At 36.3% G+C, this 27,173-nt stretch overlaps 3 protein-coding genes across 7 annotated transcripts in view; 1 reads left to right on the top strand and 2 right to left on the bottom strand.

Moving 5' to 3' along the window:
* Nucleotides 1–8,576, bottom strand: part of LOC124635666 (myotubularin-related protein 6) — an 88,087-nt gene extending 79,511 nt beyond the window's left edge. For 2 of the 4 annotated variants that reach the window (XM_047171609.1, XM_047171611.1), the window contains exon 1: nt 5,873–6,257. In XM_047171609.1, coding sequence (XP_047027565.1) covers nt 5,873–5,992 — 120 coding nt within the window. In that variant the 5' untranslated portion in view covers nt 5,993–6,257. Of the gene's footprint in view, nt 1–5,872; nt 6,330–8,321 lie in introns of those variants that run through there. The other 2 variants (XM_047171610.1, XM_047171608.1) reach the window with 2 other exon arrangements.
* Nucleotides 8,577–10,389: 1,813 nt separating this feature from the next.
* On the top strand, nt 10,390–22,049 carry LOC124636092 (toll-interacting protein B-like). Of its 2 annotated transcripts, XR_006985096.1 has the most exons (9): nt 10,400–10,560; nt 11,924–12,037; nt 12,422–12,497; nt 12,869–12,980; nt 14,160–14,274; nt 14,566–14,652; nt 18,523–18,690; nt 19,266–19,582; nt 19,972–22,049. XR_006985096.1 is itself a non-coding variant. In XM_047172043.1 (8 exons), the coding sequence occupies exons 1-8, from the start codon at nt 10,522–10,524 to the stop codon at nt 19,374–19,376; spliced, it is 822 nt and encodes a 273-aa protein (XP_047027999.1). In that variant the 5' UTR covers nt 10,390–10,521; the 3' UTR covers nt 19,377–19,712. The 2 variants fall into 2 exon arrangements, 1 of the variants encoding a protein (XP_047027999.1); XM_047172043.1 differs by lacking the exon at nt 19,972–22,049 and having other exon boundaries at nt 10,390–10,560; nt 19,266–19,712.
* A 202-nt stretch (nt 22,050–22,251) lies between these two features.
* LOC124636090 (probable ATP-dependent RNA helicase Dbp45A) lies at nt 22,252–27,066 on the bottom strand. Its single transcript, XM_047172041.1, has 9 exons — nt 26,885–27,066; nt 26,526–26,719; nt 26,059–26,270; nt 25,692–25,827; nt 24,889–25,058; nt 24,163–24,390; nt 23,382–23,509; nt 22,889–23,042; nt 22,252–22,579 (listed from the first exon to the last, which is right to left on the bottom strand). The coding sequence occupies exons 1-9, from the start codon at nt 26,958–26,960 to the stop codon at nt 22,264–22,266; spliced, it is 1,614 nt and encodes a 537-aa protein (XP_047027997.1). The 5' UTR covers nt 26,961–27,066; the 3' UTR covers nt 22,252–22,263.
* Nucleotides 27,067–27,173: the final 107 nt, after the last annotated feature.

Genomic DNA, 27,173 nt, shown 5'->3' with positions numbered 1-27,173 from the left:
TCACCGGTTATACCATACATATAGGTAACTAGATATACCAAGTACTAGGTATGAAGTAAAACGGGTCAAGTATCGACGCTCTTTCTACGAGGTACGCTAATTAAATGAAGTATCTATTCAAGCAACAGGTAGTACAAAATGTAGGCAAGTACGTTCTTTATGTCACGGAGAACATTCCAGTCTTTGTAAAGCTTTGATTACGCTTGTTAAGCTTCGGCTTTGTGAAGGCACTTTACTGAATCACGGTGATATTTGTCGTGTACATTTTATTATGAGGTAAATTTGTTTGTTGGTAATTTCTAGAAGTTTTTGAATTATGCTGGAAAATATTCATAAAAGCTGTACTGCTTATGATTACCATGATTTAATTTTTATATTATTCAACTATACAGGACGGGTAAAAAGTATACGTGTAATAATATAACTTAACTGGAAACTGAGACCATTGGTAGTGTCCACTTCTGTTGAACTCTCCTCGGAAAACGACCGTGATGATTACTAATTTTAAAGCCGGTTAGAAGCTCAGAACGCTGCGAGCGGCTTACCGCAGTACAGTTTGTTTCTAAGATGCACTCCCAGTTCATGAGACACCGTCATGCGTAGCAATTATTAAAGCTCGTAAAGGTTTTACACAAGTTTCAAGGTAACAGCTCAGATGTAGGTAAAAATGAAAGCATTTGAAAAGCTAATCTCACAAATAAATGCTGTTTATCAGATAGCAATAACCCCGCATACTTAAGTGGGATGAAGAATCTCTGACAAAATCCACCACTGAATAAATCTAAATGAGACCACATATTAGTCCCAAATATCATAAAGCAAACTCTCACCAAGATGACAGGCGATTAACCCGCAAACCAATACAAGGGTTTCCAAGTAATATGACTAAAAATATTCCGAGAGAAACGGGACTCAATGAATCGTGAAAACCAATAACGAGACGTCAAGTCGCTCAGCCGTGAAGTAAGGAACCATAGATAAGGCGACGCGACATGTAAGGGAGACCGCATTAATGCCTCAGAAGGTCTACTTAATAAATATTAATGTACTGAAGCTATGATGGCGAATATTAACAATTTGCATAAAGGCCTTGACATAGTTGAAATACGTGAAACTGTAATGGGTATGGATTCCATCAACGAGGTCGTGAAACGAGAGGAATGAAAGCAGCATAGATTCGGTACTAGTGAATCATGATTGGCTTTGAGAGTTGTTTCCGAATGCTCACGTACGGCTGCAACAATCGAAATTTCGTTAAAGGTGAGAGCGGATTCCAATGAAAGCTCGTTTCATGGCCTATTCGATGCACGACTAGGAACACAAACTTCATTCATCCAATTATACACGGTCTGCCTTCTGTAGCTATTTGCTTTGGGTTAAAGCCAGTAAAAGGGCCCAGCCTATCTGATTAGACGTAATCGCGATACTCAAAGTGTACGGGTCAAGCCACATATTGGGGACTTAAGGCTTCACAATCCGTATTTCGTTTGAAAACTTTGTCTTTTAGGTTGATTACAGAGGGATTTGGAGAATATGTAGCTTTATTTGTTGTTTGAAGTTCAGAGTAATTTAGTTCAGAATTTCAAAACGCTTTGAAAATATTACAGTCTAAATAATGTATCGTTTAAGCAAAGGATGGCGAGTCCATTATATTCTACATCTAACTAAAGAATTCCGTGATCATGTCCAAACGTAAAAGCTTCGAGTCCTATCCAAGAAAGTTAAAAGGGTCTTCAAACCATTCTATGAAGATACAGTCCGGGACATAATGCTCTTAAAGGAAAAGCATTACCGCTGTTAGTAGGTTACGGCTGCACACGACAGCTCAGTATGTCACAACAAGAGCGCTATCAATCTTTTGCCGTACGTGCCTTGGGGCGTTCCGACGTCCAGTGTTTGCGACCCTCGAGCCATTACATGTGCCCAATTTCTGCACTATACTTTAGAATGTCTGATAGTAAATGTGCAATATGTTGGGTGTATGAAAGTTCTTCTTACGTTGTGGTATCGTTTGGTACTCGAAACAAAATATCATCTTTTTAAAGGGATTTTCTAGGTCTACCTTGACAGTTTAATTTTAGTTAAGACAATATTGCGACATCGGATCTTTTAATTTTGCGTTCTTATTATTGTCTTTTACTAGGAACTGTTGACATAGTCTTACATTGGAGGCATAAATTAAGTCAGTCCATTTTGAAGCATTCATACAGAAGACAACCTTAGTTTTAGGTCATTAGGTCTTTCTATCACGGATTTGGCGTTTTGCCCGATTGAAATCGAAAGACTTGGCCAATTCCAGTGAAAATAAAGTTCTTTTCGATTTATGAGTGGCATACAATATCGATCAATAGGGTATTTTAGTCTAGATGAGAAAAAAATTAAAAGTGAATTACAATGATTGTTTAGAGCAAAAGCAATCGGGAAATGTTAGTTTCACTTCGTAAGGTACATAAATATATTTTTTATTGCAGTTTAAAGTTTTTAGGTTTTTTTATCTGTCTTTGAACACTACGAAATGTCGCCGCCATGCTAATGACGTCATTACGGTAGTGAACAAAAGTGTCAGTTAAAATTTTCAATACATAGGGTCATTTCGCCTGTTCGCGTCCATAGCCCAGTTCGCGTCCATTTTGCCGATCTCCTTTTAAAAATCCTCGAAAACAAGTCAATTAACACACTAATCAAACGAAAAGTCATTACCGCTAATACGTTAATGTATAAGAGGCACGCACAGATAGACAAACGTTCTGTGCGTCCAACCAATCCTTTTAGAAAAAATAATTAGTCTAGGCTCTTCAACAAGAAAGCGAAAACACGCAGAATTTTAGATAAAAATTAGTGTGCAGCGGCGTGTTTGATGGTAAGTTTTATATTGTTTTATGTGAATTTTAGGATAGATAGCTATTTCTACAGTTTAATGATGAATAAAAGTACAATGTTTATTATGAATTTGGTAATGTTTTTTATATTTAACGAGTAAAATCGCGTCCACCTTGGACGCGAATTACTACATCGAATTTTACGAAACTTCCACTTTGCGTCCACAATGGACGCGAACTAAAACTATCCTCTATAATAATAAACCAAATTGCGTCCACTGTTTTCGTTAAATACTTGCTTATAAAAAATAATTAAACATACTGTTTAATATTAATATATTAAACAGTACATTTTTTTATTAAGATATATACGTGGTTATAATTAAATTATCAACTGATATAAGTAATTTCATTTAAGATAAGTTCTTCCGATACAGGAAAAAAGAAGGAAAAGACAACATACACAGAAGAAGATTTAAATAAAGCGTTAAATGTTATTCGAGAGAAGAATAAATCGATAAAAAATATGCAAAGAATATGCTACCTTGTCTGATAATTTATTGACTCAACAATTCTTTTAGTTGTATGTTTACACAAAATTATTAAATTGTTTTGTTAATTTAATATGAAAGGAAATCGATCTACGGATCGAAAACGCCTGGAAGAGCTACTGGTCCATGAAGGGAGAACTCCCTTTATGTCTGAAGCGGAAACTAGTCGACATGTATATTCTGCCCATCCTAACCTACGGCGCTCAGACTTGGTCTTTGACCGAATCTCAAAAGTCCAGGCTAAAAGTATGCCAAAGGAGCATGGAGCGTAGCCTGCTCAGCATACGGCTTAGTGACCGGATACCTAGGCAACACCATTATCCGGTCCAAGATCCGGGCATAGTAGATGTGGGCAATAAGTCTGCAAAGTTGAAGTCGAATGCACCCGGACAAGTGGGCCAACATCACCACACACTGGATCCCTGAGGATAGAAGGTGACCGAGAGGGAGACTAAGAAAACGCTGAAGAGAAGACTTGGACAGCTTCCTCTCGGACTGGCCACAAATAGCGATGGACAGAGAAAAATGGAAGGCTATGGGGGAGGCCTTTGCCCAGCAGTGGGACAGCATAGGCTAATAAAAAAAAATAATATGGCCAAAAACTTAGTATAATCAAGGCGGATCTTAAGCATTCCCTGTGATTTAGAGTAAAATTAACAGAATTGATTACTGTTTATTCTTCAAGTTTCAAAATTAATTGCCTAATTTTAAGTTACTTAAACCAATGTTGAGAAGAATTATTTTTATTTTGTAAAGTGAATTTTAAATGATGATAATGTTGATTTTTAATAATTAAGTGTATTGTTAAATAAAGAAATTGTTCAAATACAATCTTTCTTTATTAATTCTTAACAATTTCACCCCTATATTCCTTTTCAAAGCCGCTGGACGTGAACTGGACCATGGGTGGACGCGAATTGGATTTTGTGGACGCAAACTGGGTAAAACGCCTAATTCTGAGGTTTATCGATTTAAATAGAAAACGTAAGATATTTCTTATACAACTGAAAGTTAATCTTAAAATAGAGTATATAAGGAATACATTACACAAATTTGACATGGAAATGAGTGCTGGAGCATTTTTATTATCGCCGTCAAACTTGCCAACTGCACTAAATGGTCGCCAACAGGCGAAATTACCCTATCAAAATATGTATTACTGACAGCTGTAGTAGCGTAATGACGTCATGACCAAAAAACAATCATGGCGTCCGTTGTGTGCCGCGTTTTCGCGAAATACGCGCGAAATTTGAAATTATGATAAAACAATTAATTTATATTCGTACATAACGTGAGAAAAAAAAAATATTTTTAATTTTTTAGAGATATATTAAGACTAAAGAATTTATTTAAGATATATTTCAAAAATGCATGTAATACCCTATTGTCATTGATTTGGTGTTTGTTGACCAAACGGCTAATGTTCGCCTGTGTTTCAAATGTCACTTAGGTATAGTTCTAAGGTTCCATTTATACTCACAAGCAATCTACAAATCTCTAGAAAAAGTCGCTTGATAGCTTCGTTTGATTTATTGTTTCTCAGTGTGATTTTTTGCGTTGGTTGGTCGGTCACCGCATCAAACGGAGTTTTCTTCATACAGTCTCATAAATCGTGAAACCTAACACTGGCCATTCAATGCAGACTATTGGAAGTCCGTACTTCTGTGTAAGACGAGGATCCAAGAAGGTTTTCATGCTTCCAGAAAACCTGATGAAGCTTTTCCATGAAGTTATGATATTAGAATATTCTTTTTTATATTTCTATCGATATGATTTCGTAACTCTTTAGTAGTTAGTCTTTAGTAGTCGCTTTTTAGTAGCTTTGTTATGTTTTGTTTCAGTTGTGATAGGGAATTTTGAGGACTGGGACATTCTTCAGTTACCATAAATGTGAACTTAACGTTTTCGGTTTTGAAAGTTCTTTAAAATGGAATAATATTATCAACCAGAATCAACATTTTTTATTTGTAAAGCCTACTTTAACGGACTGCATGATAAGGTACTGCATGATAAATGACCGATACTGATTCGAGATTAAGACTGAATAGTCAGTTAACACGCAAAGGGTGTATTCTAGTAAAAGTGTAAACTAATGAGTTTAGATCACTCGGTCTAACAAATGACCTTACCAACTTTGTGATACAAAGTCAATAATTGAAAAGGCCAAGTTTAGGATAAAAGCATCCTTCCTTGGTGTAGCTAAAATTATTCCAACAGTAATAAGATCCCTCTCGAAATCCAATAAAAATAAACAAGGAAGTAATAGCGAATCGTAATGATTGTTATAGTAAGTAGTACTTAAGCGGTCCCTATTTCCTTACTTTATTAAAAAAAACCATTGTTGCCGCGTGCCTTGAGATATTCTGACGTAGCTAAAAAAAGCTGTATTACTGATAAGTTGCTTTTCACATACGCATCAAAACTTTTATTGCACTTAGGTATACTTAAGAACTATTCTGAAAGGAGGTTTATATCTAAAGATTTATTAAAAACTAGCCTCACCTTCTCAGTGACAGCAAGACCAGCATACTCTTCGGGAGCAAGGCAGTCGCCTTTCAACCAACTGGCTAGCCGGCCAAGCTCCCCAAGCATGTTTGATGGATTTAACGAACTAAGCGCCATTCTTCCCGCACCGAAAATACTTCGAAACTTTATTTCATTGAAATTTTCTCTAACAGAAAACCCTTTTTCTCTTGAGGACTCGGTTCGTTTTATTAATAGCCAAAGTTAACACAGAATTCCCGTCAGTTTCATTGTTTTCATTATTTTTCACAAATATATATTGAGTCAGGAAACTTTTAATTCAAATCCGTATCAGGGAGAAAGCTCTACATTTCAACGACTATAAGAGATAAAGAACTTTTCCAATTAAGTTGCGGAAGGGGCTCGCTATGTTTTTTGTTACAGTCAAAAACTCCCGCGTTTTACCAAAAAGGCGTCTAATCTTGGTGCCGGCGCGAATTCAACTGACAGTAATCGGGAATCTTAGTTATTTATCGTCAAAATATTCGCATTTGGAGACCTGTGGGGTGTCGTCCAAACGATGTTACGCTCTATTGTGTCTTACTAGGGCGTATTGTGAAATGGCAAAGGGCAGAGTTCAGGCTTTCGGAGCATGCGCGGGAAAAAGAGATAACACTGCGACTTCTTCGGAAGTGTGACAGAGATGACGGTATTTCCGCAATTTATTTTCCATTTCCGAATTACAAACACACGTGTGTTGTTATTATATACTGACTATTATGTCGCATCAGAGTGCAATTAATTATTTGGGGTGGTAACTACTCTCCCGTTGTCTGCTGAACATACAACGACATCAGACATATTAATCAGGACTTGTGATAAGCCTTTTATTTGGACGTCTCATACATTTATTAATCATGGGGTACCTTTGTTGGGCGAAATAAATAGATATGAGTGAACAATTAAGATAATGTTGTACTGCTCTAGGAAATAATAAATAGGCATTGTACTTTGAGAATTCTGGACAAATTGACCACTTCATTATCCATGATGCAGACACAATAGTAAGCAATCAGTGTCTATCACATATGACTCATGGGACAGGTGAGTTATTAAGATTGCCAAAACGCCAAAACTAGGATAAGCCTTTGAGAGAGTTATTGTAGTAAATTAGTTGCTATTTCTGCAATTATATTAGGAAATTGTCTGTAAAATAAAACCTGCATTATGTTATTGTTCTAAAAAATGGGAAAATGAAGCTACAGTGTAAAAGTAATGCATATTGCGTCTGTTTACACTCTGGAGTGCCTCAAGGCACTCTCCTTGGCCCAGTATAGTATTTATGATTTTTAAAAGATGTTGTTTTGTCAAATTACATACAATGTGGTCTCCGTTTAAAGAAGCTGTATTATTCTGAACTCTGGAGTCTATGATATTTTGTCAATATTGTGCATAATGCCTAAAAATATTGCATTTAACATTAGCTTGGTTATGTATGAAATAATATTAAGATTTTATTTATTTTTATATCTTTTTGTTAACTTTCAGTGCTTATAGAGTTTTATTTTTGCATCAAAACCTACTTAAGTTCATTTCTTTATCTATCAACTATCTTCAATATCATCGGTTAAAGTTTCATGGGCAATCTTTTGCGAAGCAGTTGATGCAGATTAAATTTAGAAATGACAAATTGGCAATTAATTTCTATGAATCTCTCAGTATCATAGAAATAAATTGGTTGTCAATGTCAAGCAGTTGATGCAGAGTAAATGTAACCACTCATGAATCTGTGCTTACTCTCAGCTTTTAGCTGATTTATTGCAAACATTTGTATATGATTGAATTACAGGTTTTTGAAAATGTAAGTAATGTAGGAAGTAAAATGAGAGTATTTTACTTGTTTGTTAAAACTTAACTGTGGCCAACTTTAGGCCTCTGCTCACCAGCTGGATTGTGGTAACTTGGAGGAGACCCTTGTTTGTATGTATGGGCGGTGGAAAGCCTACAACTGAGATGATGATGGAGAATTACTCCTTACAAATGCCAGCCTATACTTAATAGGCTAGATTTGTATAAAATAAAAGAAAATATGAAATAAATTACTATCATTTAATAAAGGATAATGTTCTATTAGCCGCATTTGTTCTCTACAAGATAAGAGGAGTAGGTACATATAGATAAGTTTATCAACATTCACAATAGCATGAATGTCCGTTGTCATTGCAGTCAAAAAGTTCATAATACAACAATACCTCTTTGGGTTCCAGGAGTGGTCAACAACCAAATAATCGTGGTACCTACAGGATAGTGGATAAATGCACTGCATTAAATCTATCTCCCAGTAATTAGTGTTCCATTTTCAGTTTGAAATTAGAAAAATATAAGAAACGCCTTCCGATTCACAGCAACCCTCAAAAGTTTCACATTTCACAACGAGGGGTTTTCCGAGTACCGTAATGTGTAAATAAGGAAATAAACTAAATCTTACCTTAGGTGTTTTGACGATATCCATAGCAGCAGGTCACAAAAATCGATAAAATAACCAATTACATCAAGTCAACATATGTTTAGGAATCATAAATTTCCAAACACTGAAGTCCACGAACACAAAAGTGTCTGGAACACAGCAAACGAACGATATAACAGTACTTTTGAGTCTTAATTCAACAAGTAAACCAACACAAACAGAAAAATCAAACCAAAAGTTTGCTTACAGTTTGCAAGATTATCTCGATTTGACTAGGGACACGAAAAAAGTATCGATGCTTTGTGGTATCGAGTACATTCCAGTTCGATACCGATACTTTTGTACTCGATACTTTGCATTCGATACTTTTACTCAATAAGTACTTTTTCCCAGGTATCGTATCGAATGAAGAATTTAATTTAACAGCGCTTTCTAGCTCACTACTACTTATAAGCTACTACTTATCGGCACAGGTTTCGCCACTTTCAGTAGATCCCTTAAAACAATGGGAAGATATGAAAGTAGTATTCCCAAAATTATATAAATTGGCACGAGAATATATATCAATCCCTGCGACGTCAGTACCTTCAGAACAATTATTTTCTAAAGCAGGAAGTACCATCACAAAAATTCGAAACCGCTTATCTCCAAAAAGGCTCAACAAACTTCTATTTTTAAGTGACTGTACGGAGGAAGAATGGGATCTTTAATCTACTACGCGGGTGAAACTGTGGGACACTGCTAGTTTTTAGTATACCTCATCATCCTCCGAGCCTTTTCCCAACTATGTTGGGGTCGGCTTCCAGTCTAACCGGATTCAGCTGAGTACCAGTGCTTTACAAGAAGCGACTGCCTATCTGACCTCCTCAACCCAGTTACCCGGCAACCCGATACCCCTTGGTTAGACTGGTGTCAGACTTACTGGCTTCTGACTACCCGTAACGACTGCCAAGGATGTTCAATGACAGCCGGGACCTACAGTTTAACGTGCCATCCGAAACACAGTCATTGGTGTCTAAGATAAACTTAGAAAGTACATACAAACTTAGAAAAGTTGCATTGGTACTTGCCTGACCTGGAATCGAAACCGCGCCCTCATACTCGAGAGGTTGGTTCTTTGCCCACTAGGCCACCACGACTTTTTAGTATACCTCAAATAACTTAATATTGTTTCCTTTTGCTACATTTTCGATTTGTTTCATTCATTCCATTTTCCATTTTTCTATTATTCTATTAAAGTGTACCAATACCATTTGTTTTTTATGTCCTGCTGAACTGAAGTAAAACTGACATTATTTACTGACTGATATTGACCAAGCAAATTTTGATCTAAAAAAGTACTCGATACCTTGAAGTATCGATACTTTTGTTTGGATACTTTAATGAGTACGATACTTTGTTATCGATTCTACTCATGAGTACGATATCGATACTTTTGCTTCGATACCGTGTCCCTAGATTTGACAGCTGACACATTTGCCAACAAAAACAGTCTGTAGACGTCACAGATTATCAAAAGTACGAGTTCTAAATTCGGTAACTGATTAGCTCATGATTTGCATCTTTCTGGTGATCTACGCGCTACGCATTAAAGAGACACGCGTAATTCTCACTAAAATTTGTTTGAGTATATTTAGAACAGTTCTCAAATAAGTATGTTGTTGTATGTATTCAAATGAACTCCATATAATCTACGATATGATCTGGGAATTTAAGACATGAACAAGATTTTCATCAGCTCTTGGAGTGGAGAGAAGCTGGTAACTTAACAGCCGGGTAGCTGTATAATGATAATAGCCGTATAGAAATAATGATAGGTGCGGTCAGTCTTTCTCTTCGTAAGTTCTGCCGGGTTTCGTAGGGCACGTTAAATTCTCAGCTACTACTATTAAACAGAAAGGCGATCCAACGTAGTTCGGGAAACCTGGGGCAGATAAAGTAATCAGGTATTCCTTTCTTCTACTTCTGTCTTGAATATTATTTGATCAGCAATCGCTTTCTGAATTTTTAACTATTTTTAAACATAAGTTAGTATCATCACTATATAGCTATTATAGTCGGATTATTTTATGCGATACTATGGCACATCCCTAGCAACTGTCAAATTATTTCGTGACGTCTCTGACTCTCGCTCGTATTTGTTTGCACAAAATTTCGCGATAATATTATATCAAATATATTTTCCTCTTTCTGTAGATTAATACAGCATAATTCAGCAAACATGACTTCGACAATGCCGACAGAAGAGCGTCGCCGAAGGGTACGTAGCAGCAATATTAACGAATAGTTATTATTTTTATTGAACGACTATTCGCAAAAGGGTGAATCATTGTTTTCGCTATTATTTTTGTCAAATATTATGCTAATGAACGTTGTTTTGTGACCATATACAAGTTTGTCAACCGGTTTTCGTTCACAAAAGAATCTTGTTTTGCTGTAAGCAACATTAGAGCGTAATTTGTATTGATTTGCGTAGCTGGGAATTTTCCAGACTCGTCTAGGGATTCCTGAAAAATTATTTCACACAAAGGAAATGATCGTTCAATAACCCTTAATCCAAAATACCTTTCTTTATGTTGTTTTTGAGTATATTTGGTAATTAATTGGACCTAGGTGAAAATTTACTAATTGAATTAATTAAATTACACTGATAAGGCTAAACACAGAATGGTGAATCAACTTATTATCAATAGTCGTAGATAAGTACAAGTATACTTTGGCAGGAGTACCCAGTGAATCATATGTTTTTATCTTTGTTATTGAGATGTATTTAAATATTTTTACTCGAGATACCTACTAAGTAGAGGAAACATTTTAGTTCTTCAACAACTTGGTATAATTAAATGTTATGCAATACTTAATTAGAAATAGAATAAAACTCCAAATAGTCTTTAATGTCACCTTATTTGCATACCAAAAAAAAAGATCTATTCAAACAAGTCTACAGGCCAGACAGACCTTTTTTTATAGATTAGTTAGTTTGTCTTTTTTTGATGATGTAATAAAATCTCTATGGGGTCTTATTATAATTTTCCTTAATAATTGTATTGGTAAATACTAATATGAGACTTGTATAACAAGACAGAGAATATTTTTTGTATGCTCTGTACAACTTGTTCAAAAATGGCAGTGTTAATTTTAAATGCACAATATTGTGTAATAATAATGTCAGTCTGTTTCGTTACCAAGTTTCTTTTTTATGCAATCATTATTCTAAATGTCCATGAATAAAAAAGTCAGGTGCCTACTAAATTATTCATCATCATACAGACATTCAATAAAAAGATATTTGAAATATCTATATTATTAATTTTAACTTCTTGCTTTTTTATAAGAGCTTGTTTAAGAATCTTGTTTTTATTATTTTTATAGATGGCCAGTAAGAATAATTAAAATAAATAAGAAATTATTGTGATAAGTCCAAAATCAAATCATCACTTACAGTGTGATTCAATTCATATCAGCACTTTTGCTATCCCACCACAGTATGCAGTATAATTGTTCCTGTTACAGCCTTTTTATCATCCCACTGCTGGGTACAGGCCTCCTCTTATACGGAGAAGGATTGAGCTTTAATCCACATAATATTATTATTCTACATAACTAAAATTTTTCCTTCGCAGGTGCTCTTAGGCCCCCTTCCTGCAGGCTTCCTCCGTGCAGATGGAGCTACGGACACTGTTGATGCAGATTACCAGGCAGCCCTCGCTCTTCAACAGCAGTTATGTGGTGCTCAAGTAAGTCCTGTTAGGAAAAGTACTTAATTCTAGTGTGGCCTTTATCAGTTTGCAATTACATTGGCAGTAGGCCAGACTGCAAAATTAGCTGTTGTAGTGAAAACTATGTGTTTACGACTTTATTTGTTATTTTACTAATTAATATTTCTTGTGTTGATAAGTGTATTTTGTTTTTTTCTTCTTTCTTGACTCGCCCTTCTCGCTGCCTCTTTAGTTATAAACTATAGTCTAGATTCATCATACTCATTTGATTGACTATCATCATTAGTTTTGGGAACTATGCCAAATACAATTGGTTTCTTAGGAGATTTTCGAGCTCGACAATGGAACTTGTTCTTCATTAAGTTGAAGGTTTTAAATTGAGGCTTGATGTATTATTTCCAGGTACCACCTGCTGGTCCCCCTTTGACAGCAAGGTTGAGCATCACGATAGCACAGGCTAAACTATCTAAAAATTATGGTAAGTTTTCATAGTTTTACAATATTTTATTAGAAAATGTAATTTGTCTAACAACCTATTTTATTTATAGGGTTTTTTTCTCGGTAGCTATGTCCACCCCTTTTTGGCTGTTTTTTTCTACTTTAATTCGAATTTCTTTCATTATATTTACTGACATTCAAACGTACCTAATGAATATCCCATCCATAGTCTGAAAACATTAGAACAACTATAATACTACTCATGAGTGCTTCAGATAATTATACAATAGTGGAAACATATATGTCTATTGTCTATTTAGATTCAAACAGCTGCCTTCCCAGAAGAACAGCTATCTACAATTGTTTCAATTCACTATTTATAATTATAAACTTAACCATTTACCTCTGCAGGTCTAACACGTATGGACCCGTACGTGCGGCTGCGCGTGGGGCACTGCATATACGAGACTCACACCGACCCCAGCGGCGGTAGGACGCCCAGGTGGAACAAGGTTATTCACTGGTATGTTGAGAAAATAATCTTTAATAAAAAAAGAAAAAATAAATAAATTGCCAGCTGCTGCCGGTTTCACCTGTTTCGTAGGAACTACTCCGCGCACCTGGATAAAGAATTAGGGACACGGCAAAGTATAGCGGCACCGCAACAGCACGGCTCCACACCAGCATTTAAGTTGTCATTCAATTTAGAGCATTAAGTCGTGTATATTATAATATATTTCGTAATGTCAATATGAAAAAGCCAACGGCGAGCAGTCAACGCGCTTGCCGCTACCACACAACTCGGCTCGCAGCCCGCGTGCTGCAAGCGAGCGGTCCTCATGCGTACAGCGCGCCGACGGCATGCTCATTACGCGCCGACTCCGAGCCGGCAGCGAAACAACGTCATTACGTCGTGTTCAATCATAACTGTCTTAAAATAATATTGAGTTTGCGGTGACAGTAAGCTTACACCTCGCGGCCCGACGGCGAGCGGACAGCGCGTAGTTAGCGTACTGGCAGCTAGCCGTAGTCTTAATTCGAGGCGACGCCGTGCTGCAGCCGTGCTGTTGCGGTGCCGCTATAATGTGCCATGACCTTTAATGCGCTACAAGAAAACAATCATACTATCAAATAAACAAACAAAATCGAGATGAATATTTGGCGCTTAGACATATGAAAAATGGAGACGGACAATATTATTATTTATTTTATTGAGGACACAAACAGTCACATACAACAAACATTAACAGGATAGGTATAATAGTTTCATAAAGACTTCAAGTTCCATACAATTATGAACAATGGAACAATGAACATAGTAAACTTATTATCCGGCAATATCTAGTACGTCTAAAGCACTTGAACACTATCCCAGGAGCTACTGGTCCGATTAGAAAAAATATTTCAGTTTAACATATCCCACTTATTGAGGAAGGCAACTTTTTACCCGGGTTTGTGTGGCCCACGGGCCGCGAGTGAAACCGCTAATCGTCAAATGACCCCTTCCGCTGCAGGTTAGCAGCGTGGAAGTGTTGGACTCTTACTGACTAAGACCGATCATGTTCCTTCTTAATCCCTGTATGTATCAGAGCCGCGGTTACTCTTTCGAACAATCCCGCAGCCCCAGCAGGCCTTGGCCCTTTTGGGCCCCGCTGGGGTACCTCATTGTCCTAAGGTGCTAATAATAATATTTGTATGTCAGTTTGCTGCCCCCCGGCGTGAACTCCATTTACCTGGAGATCTTCGACGAATGCTCGTTCACAATGGACGAGCTGGTCGCTTGGGCACATATCACCATACCACCAGCTGTTTTACAAGTAAGCTATAACAACATACGCCTCGTTACATAATTAAAACAGAGACTTATTTTTTTTTAGATCATTTGCAATAAAAACAAGCCCGTATTCTATATATTACTAACGATACAGTTACAAAAAAAGAAAAATTTTAATCACTATAAAATGTCGTGGACATAAAAGAAATCAGGCTTAACCAATTAGACTGAAAAATTGGTAAGGAAATAGGAATAGTTTGGAACCAGAAGACAGACATAGGATACTTTTACGCCTACAATTTTCCGATTTTCATTAAAAATGTGTTTGTTTCAGGGAGAAACATTTGACAATTGGTTTGCTCTCAATGGCAAACAAGGAGATGGCAAGGAGGGTGTAATCAACCTGGTCCTCAGTTACTCTGTAAGTATATAATACCTACATAAAAACTTATTTAAGTGCAATATACAAGTTCTCACTAGCATTTAACATTTCTATTATATGGTATGCAGATAAAACTGCCTATAACCGTCTCCATGTTCATAAATAACAGTAATACTATGAATGCAAAAGTTGAACAGTTCAAAGATGGAGATTAAATATAGTTTGGTGTCAGATATTTATTATCTGGCTACAGGAACTATTTCCATGCAGTACATATATTATCATCATTTCGCACCCTTAGAATGAAAGTGACTTAATTCAAAATTCCTGTAATACTCGTTTTTACAATAAACTGACCTTAAAAAGCATAATCTATAACCCTGTAAATAAAAAGAGACCTATTACTAACTATAACAGAGACTACGCTTATTTCGGTCTCTTTCACTCGTTCCGCTATTCGTTTACGCATATTGTGTGAAAGAGCCAGAACTAGTATTACGTCAGATGCGCTTGCGAGTGAACATGTAAAACATCGGCGAATCTCAAAAAGTGTCCGTTTATTGCGAATACTACCACGGTAAGTTACACAATATTTTTTGCCATAAAGTGACATTTTGATTAATACGTCTTTATAAAACAAAATATGTAGGTAGTATTCAGTGACCTTTTAAGGATTAGGTCTATTTAGTAAAAAATAATTATAAAAGACAAACGACACTTATAATAATAGGTCTGTCTATGACTAAAGGCATATTCATTATTTTTGTTATTCTTAATATTGAACCTGTTTATTACTAAAATTAAAAAGTTTAAGCTGTAACTTTTTTGGAATATGCCCCTATAATATTAAAGTTGTGTGGTATGTTAAGATATTTAGGTACACAGAGCCACACATCAGTGTATTCAGATCTGTGAATTTCTACAATTTATTGATCGATACTCACCTTAAACTTTTCCAACACGTTATGATAAGATTTTATTAACCTGATGTGGCTTTTTTCCTACACCGTTTTACCGCACTCCAACCCGTATGCATCCGACAGGATACCCGCCCACTTAACATAATTGTATTGGTTTTTATACCAATACTTTAGCATCCTAATGATATCGCTTGGGAAGTTCTTGATATTTTCTCCATTTTCACCACAATTTTCTCCATAGGCAGTCGTAAGATACGAGGTCGAAAGCCTTGGAGAGGTCCAGAAAACATGAATATACAGGTGTTTTCCTACTTATATAGTATTGAACAGTCTGTTTGAGGCATAGTATAGCTGTTTCCGTGGATAAGATTGGCTTAAAACCAAACTGGGCATCGTTAAGTATTAAGTACTTATCCAGCTGCTGGTCAATCAGACTGTCCAACACCTTTGCAATGATGGTAGCCAGGGATATAGGCCTGTAGTTGCTCTTTTCACTCGCATCTCCAGTTTTATTCTTAACAATAGGCACAACAATAGTTTTAAGTAAATCCGCTGGAAGATACCAGTGACTCAGGCACAAGCTAAAAAACATTGCTAGCACTCGCGGTAAGTGCTTACCAGCATGCAGCAAATGCTCTATACTTAGGCTGTCATGACCCAGCGACTTGCCTCTCTTTAAGTTGCGTATGACAGTAGCTACCTCCCTGGCCGTAAACCTAATAGGCATGTCTTTAGACCCCCCCACCACCTCAAGCCCACCAGACGACGTACCCAGGGGAGACCCAACCCTAAAGGTTCTACTAAATAGGTTGGCGATATCACCAGGATCACTAAGGCCATCAATACTCACAGGCAGACCCGACCTGGGGTTCAACCTGTTCGTGGCTTTCCAAAAACTACCAAAATTCTTTGCGTCATGATGACTTGCAATGATGTCCATTTTTATTTGGTCCTTATTATTTTGGCACCATTTCAATTTACTTTTAAAAACCTTTCTACTTTCCACCATTTTTTCATATGAATCACCATTTTTCGGTCTACCAAACAACGACCAGGTTTGAAAATCCGAGCCTGTCTGTGTGCGTCTTTCACATGCTTATTCCAGCCCGTTATGTAACTCTTTTTGCGCTGTAATCCGTTCTTACAGTTACTTGCGATTGCACCTTCATAGAGTATACGCACAATTTCTGCATAAATATTGTCTAAAATAGTTTCATGTTTTATTTATTTTTATTTTATTTTATTTATTAAGGCAAACCAACAACATATACACAAAAACAAGTATAGTTACAAAATTTCTTACGTAAGTATTTACTGTGTGAATATGTCACTTACAGGTATGCACACCATTTACAATAAGTTACAGAGTTATACTTATTTATACCATTACTGCAGTCAAAACTATGGAAAATGTTCCTTAATTCTACATCTAGTTTTACTACATTCAGTAAATTCTAAGGGAAAGTCTACATTTTTCAAGAGATCATTACAATAATTGCTATATAACTCAGTCTGCTGCAAAGCTCTGTCACCCCATGTTACTTTGTTACATTTAGGAAGTGCAACTTTTGGCCTTAATAACTTAAGATCACACTTTATAATTAGAGGTAAATGGTCCGACCAAGACACGTCATAGAGCACACTAGCGTCTCTAACAGTGTTCCACGCCGCGTCTGTCACTACGCAGTGGTCTAACCAACTAGTAGAACCATCTCAACTAGCACACTAGTGGAAATAGCAGCCTATTTGGCAACTGTTAGCTGTACAGTAGTGCTTTAGGGGTTCCGAAAGTATCTTTAAGTTCTATTATTGCTTCCGTAGCTGCTCATAGCTGCTCATAGCTGTAAATATCACTAAAGGCAGCAGAAACTGAACCAAATGTCACTCTGGGTTTTACAAGAGATCATTCTACAACCCATTTGCAGCCTACATCTTTAAAAGAGAGTTCAAACAATTATGTTAAAGGTTAAAGCTGCTAAAAAGTTTCTATTGCCGCTGATGTACGCGTTAGAACTGCATAAAGACGCTAATTGTAGACTTTTTAACGGAACTGTTTAAAAGATATAGTTATCACTTTTCTGCCACTAAAGGTTTCATTGCAGAAGTGATTTTTTATTTTGTGCAGACTTAAGTAGGAATTTGATCCTCTGTTCTACTTATAGCCAACACAAGGCTCCACAATAGAGGCAGGAGGTTAATAGACATTGCCTGCTCATTTGGATACATTCTGTTATTTTATTCACAAACACAAGCAAAGGTCCCGTAGATTTTGTTTTCTCAATTACTGATAACGAATCAGTTACTTGAATAAATGTTATTAAGACTGAAATAAATAAATACATTCAGATTTTTATAACATTGCATTTTAATTTAATACCCTATGTCCAAATAACTTTCAGTATGACAGTGTCTTATTATTTATTGTGTCTACGGAATTATTTCCAATATGTGTCATAAACAGACTTAATTCTTAAAAAAACATAGAATGGAAAACATAATTTTGAAATAAAGTGACTTAATTTGAAACTACTTTATATTTTATGTTAAAATATATATAAAAAAATACTATAAACATAAATTTGCATTGTCATTGTGATCTCAAAAGGCTAATCCACAAATCTGGTAAAAATCAATAGTAAGCCATTAAAAACGGAAGAGATATATTAAGATGTATTAAGTAATATAATTTTTTGATGACGATTTTGCTCATTTCCCACAAATTGCATTTTTTGGATTCGGTCACTTTCATTCTAAGGGTGCGATTTGATCTCTTTCCGGTCGTGTCGGATTGCCGTACCATCGGGTTATGAAAGTTAAGGAATAGTGAGTGCACTTATGTCTGCGCAAATGCTTGTGCACTATAATATTTTCTGCTCAGTTGGCCAATCTCCTCACATGAGAACAGCCGCCTTAGCCGATAATCGGCTAGGAGGACATCATATGGGTTAGTTGCCTGAAATGAATAATCTAACCTCCCCCATTCTCCCAGGTGGGCCCAGCAGCGGTAGCAACATTCCCCCCCATGCTAGTGGTGCCCAGCACCGGCATGGGTTACGCCGCCATGCCGATGTACCCCGCACCGCAGCCGCATATGCAGCAACAACAGCAAATGCAACAGATGCAACCGCCTCCCATCACTGCTGAGCAGTTGCAACAGGTATTTTATAATAGAGTGACGAATAAAACAAGCTTGTTTTTAGCTAGGAAATGTACCTAAACTAAAATATCGTCATCTATCTTTAATCTATATTATCATCTTCCGAGCCTTTTCCCAACTATGTTGGGGTCGGCTTCCAGTCTAACCGGATGCAGCTGAGTACAAGTGTTTTACAAGGAGTTTTATCTGAGCTCCTCAGACTAGTTCCCCCTGGCAAACCAATCCCCCTTGGTAAGCCTAGGTTTGTCATCTATGTATACTATATACTAATATATTTACTATCGTCATATTTTCTAAAGATTACACTTGAAAATGCCAAGCTATTTCGGTGTTTGGCAAGGATGGACGGAATTCCCAATTCAGTGATCGAGCTTATGGTTTTAGCTGGTTAAAACTAATTAAAAACCGCCCTTTGCGTATTAGCTGTAACATTTATATTAAATTCGCCTACGTCAGAGTGTTATAATTAAGTTAAACATAAATTCACTTAAGCATTTCTTTTGTTTGTATAACTATGACCTTATTTGCCTACTTAAAGTTGTGTTACTTAAAAATTACCTTTTGTACATTTTCAGATCGAAGAAATGTTCCCGAGCATGGATAAGGAAGTCATAAAATCAGTTTTGGAAGCCAACGGCGGTAACAAGGATGCCACTATAAACTCACTGTTGCAAATGTCGGAATAATATCACTATATACACAGTACGTATCATGACATGTTATATATACAATATACACTCGCATATTGCATTATATTGACGTTTAGTCAACAATATTTAATAACGTATAGGTATATTGTTAAAATGAGATTCAACTTTCAAGCATGTATTTCAGGGTGTTTCTAAAGGCCGAATACTGAAACGCCACTTCATTTTAAGCACTGTTTAAACATCATATGGCTAGGTAAGAACAGAAGTAATCCAAGTAGCATTTTTTAAAAGTTGAGATATTCATAGAAATGCGTTTTTATGAATATCATAATTATGTTGAGCACATGATTTAAAATATGTTTGTTATTTGATAGATATAAACATAACTCAAACTTTCATAGCTGTTTTTCTTTAGTAAATGCAATTTTGATAAAAATATTGATTTAATTGTAGAAAATAGCAATATTTGTTGAAATACAGAAACGTAACATAAAAGAGTTTGTTTGAAAAAGTACTGAATAGCACTTGGATTACTTTTGCACAACCTCACTTCATACTCAAAAGTTCCAAAAATCGACTTAGCTCCATTTTGTCAAAAATGTTACTTGGATCACTTCTGTTCTTAACTAGCCATATAACCCTGTCACGCTTATGAATGTTTCTGCAACACATTTAAGTTCAATAACGTTTTAGAAGAAGGTTATAGTTATAGCCTATATTAACTTGGTGCGCGGAGTACTTGATGCGGGCTGTCGGTGAAACCGCTGTGGCAGTTTCTCAACCTTCTACTTAAAATTGTGTGGCGTTTAAATATTCGACCATTATTCAAATACACCTTCATAATTTGTTATCCAAAATATTTCTACAACAACTGGGCAGAAATCCGTAAATCACGTAGTTTGCACATATATGTACTAAAAATACTCTTATCACCTCGTATAATTAATTGTTTAATTAAAACGCATAATTCCCCAATTTAATATTTTGTATAAAAACAGTAGCTCGCTTTTGATTAGGAAAAGCAATTTTGCAAGCGTTATCTAAATTTTAAAACTACGGATTTCAGCCCAGTTTTTTATAAGGTGACTGATACTTGAACACATGATTACAAACAGCTTTCCCAAAGGAACTTTTTTATATTCATTGGTTTAATCGAAATAACAGCTGTTTCAAACTTTGAACTTCACTCCAAATTTTTATTTTATTTATTTATTCATTTAAATCAGGCATCAAGGCCCCTAGAACACACTATAAGTACATAAATATTATAACATTAAATCATATACTAATACATATTTTATATAAACTACTTAAAACTAGTGCACACGAAGTATTGGCATCGTGTTACGCTGCGAGGTGTCGCGTAGCCTTCCTCGGAACCTCCGATATACGACACCCTTCGGCCAAAACTCTTCCTTGAAGGAAGGTGTCGATGTGATGAGTTGTAAACAGGTGTTTTGGCTAAGTCATGAATTAATAAAAGTTTCTCTGGAAAAGTTTTTTATAATCATGAGTAGAATCACATGTTCAATTGTAAGTCACTAATAACCAGTCACCCTATATAATTCCTAAGTAAGAGCAACTGTAAAGGCCAATTCAAGAGTATTGAGAAACACTCATTTTTACTAATTTCAGCAGTACTGAAAACGTTCATAAACATACTGTATAACTTATGTGAAGAAAAATCTAGAAATTTAAAGCTTTCGGCCTTATTTTAGAAGCTGTAAGCAATTTGATACTAAAGTATTGTACATAATGTTTTAATCGACTATGAAAATGTGGTGCATTCGTTCCATCGCGTTATTTTACTGAGAAATTACCTGCACTGTTTTTGTAAGATGTTCGGTGTATAGAAAACCTTCAAAACTATTCTTATTGTTACTGTAAAACTGTTTTTTATATGGCATACTATTCTATTTAGATTTTTTTTTGCTCAAAATTGCCAATTTAATTTTTATTTTAAGTTATTCCAATTATTATGTGTTTAGTATCTAGATTGATTACTATTATTGTGATTTCTGTTATATTTTAATTTTAAGTAAATAAAACTAAACATTTGGCACGTTAAATGCTAGTAAACTTGCAAAAATCTATAATATCTAAGATAAAAATTATTATATATTAAGGAATGTCCTACTATTCTAAATATACATAGTATAAATATCTACTTAATCATTATTTAATTGAAATATAAAATCTTCATAATTTTGCAATGTTTTTTAAGCTTTTGTGTCATTTGTTACAATTATGTTATCTAATAGTTGTAGTTAAGGTGCTTTTAGAAGAGCGATTTCAAACTAGCAGATTTTCACGAAAAAACCTGCGAGTTTGAAAACGCTGTAAACGTTATTTTTTCATTTTTATCTCGCTAGTTTCAATAAGAGATTCTCTTTATTCAAATCATGAAACACTTTTATAGTGGAAGTTTATTTTTGTTTTTTATTGGATCAATCTATCCTATTCTGCAGAACAAATGTGTAAGTTACGAGAACTAAAATAATTATTACATTGTATTCATTCGTAAAAGTATGACACTTATACTTAAAAAGGTAAACTGTATAGCTCCGGCCTTACACGCGAAAGCTTATACAATTTTGTGCCAAATTATTTGCCATCGTCGCAACATTGCTTGAATATAAATATATCATTGTTGTATTTATTTGTAATTTTACAATGTATTATAAAATGTAATAAATTATTAACTACTTATGATGTTGTTTTGTTGTACCGATTTGAAAATTTCTTCAACTGTTGGAAACCTGCACTTTTTCTGAGTTACATAAGCTATATTTTATCCGGGTATGGGCAGTAGTTTCCATGGGACACGGGATATAGTTAGTCAAATAATGCTTTCTTGGAGCTATGTAATATGCAGTGTATTTTTAATAACAATTAAAACAAAATGCAAACATGTTATAAACAATCATTTATTTACCAACACTCCTTTGACTTTCTTTTTCTTTTTACCCCCCTCTGGCACATCTTTCACTTTCACATTTTCAGCTTTCCTTTTAATCTTAGTTACCTTGCCTATAAAATCTTTGAATCTTTCATCTTTTTTCATGAGTGTCTTATTGACTTTCTTCAAGCCATCTTTGATGGAGGCGTCAATATCTTCAGTTTGCAGTCGGTCCTCATTTTGTGGTTTTGTTGGTTGAATTTGTGATTGTACCTCCTTGATTTTGGCTAATTTAGCCTTCTTGGCAGCTTTTATGCGCTTGCGGCGCATTTCTTCAAGCCTGTAAATTAATGGTCAATTGAATTGTCTGGAATATAACAGTTGACTTATATCTCATTATTTATCTTTTTGAACAGATTTCCCGAAAAAAGAAGGCTCTCAATTCTCAATATTTGGTTGCGTCTTACTCGGTCATTTACCAACCGACTTGAACCGGGCATGAGATTCCACGCGGCGGCGCCGTGATATGTTTCTACCGCGTTTTTGTATGCTGTTATTGTGACCCGTACAATACCAACCGCCGTGCCTACACACGGTAAATTAGCAAAAGATTTACACTAGTAACACCTAAGTGAACAAGAAGTCTCACCCTTCCTCCATCATGTCAGGGTCAACTCCGGCCTGTATCCAGCGCTTGACGCGGTAGTTCCTCTTCCTCTGCTCAAACTCCTCATTGTCTAACTGCGCTTCCTGCTCTCTGCGCGTCACGCTGACGGTCGTGAAGATTTTCACTGCTTCGTCATCTGAGAAAATGAAACAATATTACATGAAGAATAAGCAATAAACGCAAATCTTATTTTGAATCCATGCTAAAATTATAAAGGAAGAGATTATTTTTAACCGATTTCAGAAAAAGAAGGTTCTCAATTCGACCATTATTTCGCGTTTGGTAGACCGATTTTGTTTTGAATACTGTAATTTCAGGAATAACTTTAAGCTGTACTTTGTTACTACTGCTCTTTGTTTCTTATCAATAGTCTGCTGGAAATCGGCAAATATTCCATGCTAACGCTAGTAAGATATGATAATATCCCTCTATGAACATTAAAATCAAGTTTATTTTAAATTGTGAAACGTCTTACCATCAATCTTATACTCAGTAAGCTTGGTTTTTATGGCGTCTTCTATCTCTCCGAGTCGTAGTATATCATAAGGCGTGATGAGTGAGATAGCCATGCCACTTCTACCGGCCCTGGCTGTGCGACCTACCCTGTAGAGAGAAAAGTTATTTTGTATTATAGTAACATTATCGCCGGCCTCAGCATACTTGGGGAAAGGCTGGGCAGTTGATAATAATATTATAGGAGGAGTACATAATAGGAGTAAATAAGAGTGTTCATAAGTTGAGAACATAAGAGAGTACATAAGGGGAGTAAATAATTGGAGCTCATAATAGGAGTACATAAGAAGAGTGACTGGTGGGAGCACTCTAAGGAACGAGAGGTGTGGAAACAAAATGGGGAGGCCTTTGCCCAGCAGTGGGACAATAAGGCTCAACACACACCAAAAGAGCGGCGAAGGGCAGCGAAGCGAAGCGCGGTTTGAGTGTCATTTTGTATATTTTCGCATGAGAAACGAACGAGTCGCGCCGCGGGCATCCGCACGACTTCAAAATTCAAATGACACTCAAACCGCGCTTCGCTTCGCTGCCCTTCACCGCTCTTTTGGTGTGTGTTGAGCCTAAGGGCTAAGGAAAAAAAAAGAAGAGTAAATAAGGGGAGTACATAAGAGGGCACATAATAGGAGTACATAAAGATTTCTTCGCTTTCTTAGGGAATTCACGATTAAGTAAACTTTGAACTATAATAAGGATTGGTTGGAGGCGCTTGGGGCGCCCCTTTCATCCGGCGCCCTAAAAAATACCTGTGAATATACTCCTTAGGTTCCAACGGCAACTTATGATTGACCACCAAGTCCACAGTGGGTATATCCAGCCCCCTAGCCGCCACGTTAGTAGCCACAAGCGTACACTTGAGGTTGCTGCGGAACTGCGTGAGCGCAGCCACTCGCTCCCTCTGACGCATGAACCCGTGCAGGCACACGTTGTCCATAGATATGGCGTTCAGCATCATTGAGAGGACTTGGCATTCTCTGGAAGTGGAGAGGTAATTTAGACCTAGGGCTGCAGGATTGTTCGAAAGAGAACGGCCCTAGTACATGAAGGGCTTCAGAAGGAACATGGTGGGTTCACGCTGCACCCACAGCGGGAGGCGTCCGTTTGATGATTTCCCAACAAAAATAGTAGGTCGTAATTTAAAAAAGTATGTGTTGTGTTCCATAGAATCTCAAGCTGCGATTGTTCAACTTACGACGTAGGTTAGTTGGGATTTTTCATGCACCACCTGCATATTTTTAACCCACTTCAAAAAAGGAGGTTCTCAGTTCGACCTGTGTACGTTTGTGCGCGATTATCTCGCGTTCGGCTCAACCGATTTTGATGCCGTTTTCAGCATCGTATATATTCAAACATTATGCATATCATAGCTTTTATTTTTTTTCCAATCATTAACCGTTCTTTCAGGATGCAAAACTTCAACAGTAATAAACATCAATAATAAAAATCTTCGACAATAATAAAAAATATCTCACTTCTTAGTATCAGTGAACACAATTATATGGCTGCTCGGCTTCGTCTCCCGGTACTTGCGTAACGTTTGCACGAGGTACACGTCCCGAGCATACGCGGGACATACCACGTAACGCTGGTCTAGAGTGTTCACTGTTAGTTGTGTGTCTGTTTCTGTCCAGGTTAGAAGTTTCTGGAAGTGAAAAGCATTGTAATTAAGTTGAATGAGAGAGATGTAATTTTAACACATACATATAAAGAAAAGATAAATTCTTTAACAATTTTTAGGGTTCCGTACCCAAAGGCTAAAACGGAACCCTATTGTTTTCGCTCCTCCGACCGTCCGTCTGTCTGTCACCAGGCTGTATCTCATGAACTGTGATAGTTAGAGAGCTGAAATTTTCATAGATGATGTATTATTGTTGCCGCTATAACAACAAATACTGAAAACTAGAATTAAATATTTTGGGGGGCTCCCATACAACAAACGTGATTTTTTGTCCGTTTTATAAATCGGTACGGAACCCTTCGTGCGCGAGTCCGACTCGCACTCGCACTCGCGACTCGTTTTATTGTAAGTCAGTCAGTCATCACAGCCAAATACTTCCACTGCTGGACAAAGGCCTCCCCACGCATATTCATCATGCCGTGTAGGCGTACCAACACGCCAGTGAAAAATTCTTATAAGTACCTAGTATGCACAAATCTAAGATCCAGGGTGGTGTCTTCCTCCACTTAACATACAATAATTCGGTCTATCTTTTCACCAACTTTCTTGGACCTTGTATTCTCAATCTTGTAAAGTTGTTTTTAGTAATGAACTTACCTCTTTATTAAGTGGCAGTAGCTTAGAGTCTCTCACATCATCTGTGATTGTAGCCGAGAATAGTAAGTTCTGTCTCTGTGCGGGTAAAGCATTGAATATTGTCTCTAAGTCATCTTGAAACGATTCACTGAAGAGTCTGAAAAATAAATAAATTAAATCTTCAATCTATGTAGAACCAGAAAATGCCACTTAGAGAAACTCTTACTTGTCTATTTAAAATAAATGTAAAATTAAAAGTAGTTCCTTTTGATTCTCAAAAAAATGAGTTCAAACAAGCTTCAGGCATATTATTTTCTGGCTTGGCAACATGTAGAAAGGAAGAGCAAAAGAATAAACAAGTATGCTTTTCAATCATGAAACTGCTTACCTGTCTGCCTCATCAAGCACTAAATACTTAATCTTCTTCAAGCTGAAGGTGTCACATCCCGTGATATGGTCCGACAGCCGCCCTGGCATGGCTACGACAATGTGGGGCCTCTTCGCCAGCTTCAGGGACTCTTCCAATTGATCTGATCCTCCAGTCACAATGCATACTCTTAACTTGAGTGGCTGGCCTAAGATGCTAAATTGGTCTGCAATCTAAAAAGATCATCCCAGTAGATAAAATTAACTTTTATGTACATAGTTTGTCAAAGGGATGAATCAATTTAGGGTTTTTCAAAAAGATTATTATTATTTCAAAACCAATGTACTTAACTGGTTTTACCTAAGTAATTCAAAAACATAGTTATTCATACAAAGAGAAGTTAAAGGTATTTAACATAATAGTGGGAATTGATTTAGTTAGATAATGTTTATTTTGTACCAATTATTTAATCGGATTCTAATAATTACCTGATAAGCTAACTCATGTGTTGGCGTCAGTACTAAAGCAAAGATTCCATAAGGGTCTTCAGCAAGATGCTGCAGTATAGGCAGAGCAAATGCAAAGGTTTTGCCCGAACCTGTCTTAGCTGCACCGATGCAGTCATCACCAGCCAGTATGCGGGATATACAACCTTTTTGGATAGGCGTTGGACTTCTTATGCCTGAAATTATTAAAAAATAAAACTTCTGGAGGCAATTTAAAAAAAGTATTAACTGAGGGATAATTTTGAACAAGCAAAGATGAATAAATTGTCACAAATTGGCTTCCAAATTCAAAAAATGCAAGCAATACTGTTATTGAGTTATGTCCACAAAAAACTACATACCGAGGCTAAATAACTGCTTGATAAGCCAGGTCTTGATACCAAGCTCAGCAAACTCTTTTCCGTCGTTGTCATTCATTTTGAATGCTTGTATTCTTTAATAACTTATAATGTATTTGCCATTTATTTAATTTGTAAATAACCACGCACATACACAACACGAGTTTAAGTGAAAATGACAGATGCACGCCATGTGATTTTGACATTGATGTTTGTTAATTCGTTCAAAAATGAAGTAAAACGTAATGATTTCGAAATTATCCAATTTCTAACGCTACATGCACTAGCCATA

Source organism: Helicoverpa zea, chromosome 13 (genome assembly GCF_022581195.2).
Source record: "Helicoverpa zea isolate HzStark_Cry1AcR chromosome 13, ilHelZeax1.1, whole genome shotgun sequence".
NCBI classification, from domain to species: Eukaryota; Metazoa; Arthropoda; class Insecta; order Lepidoptera; family Noctuidae; genus Helicoverpa; species Helicoverpa zea.
Note: the sequence above shows the minus strand (reverse complement) of the source record. Positions and strands in the feature narration are given on the sequence as shown.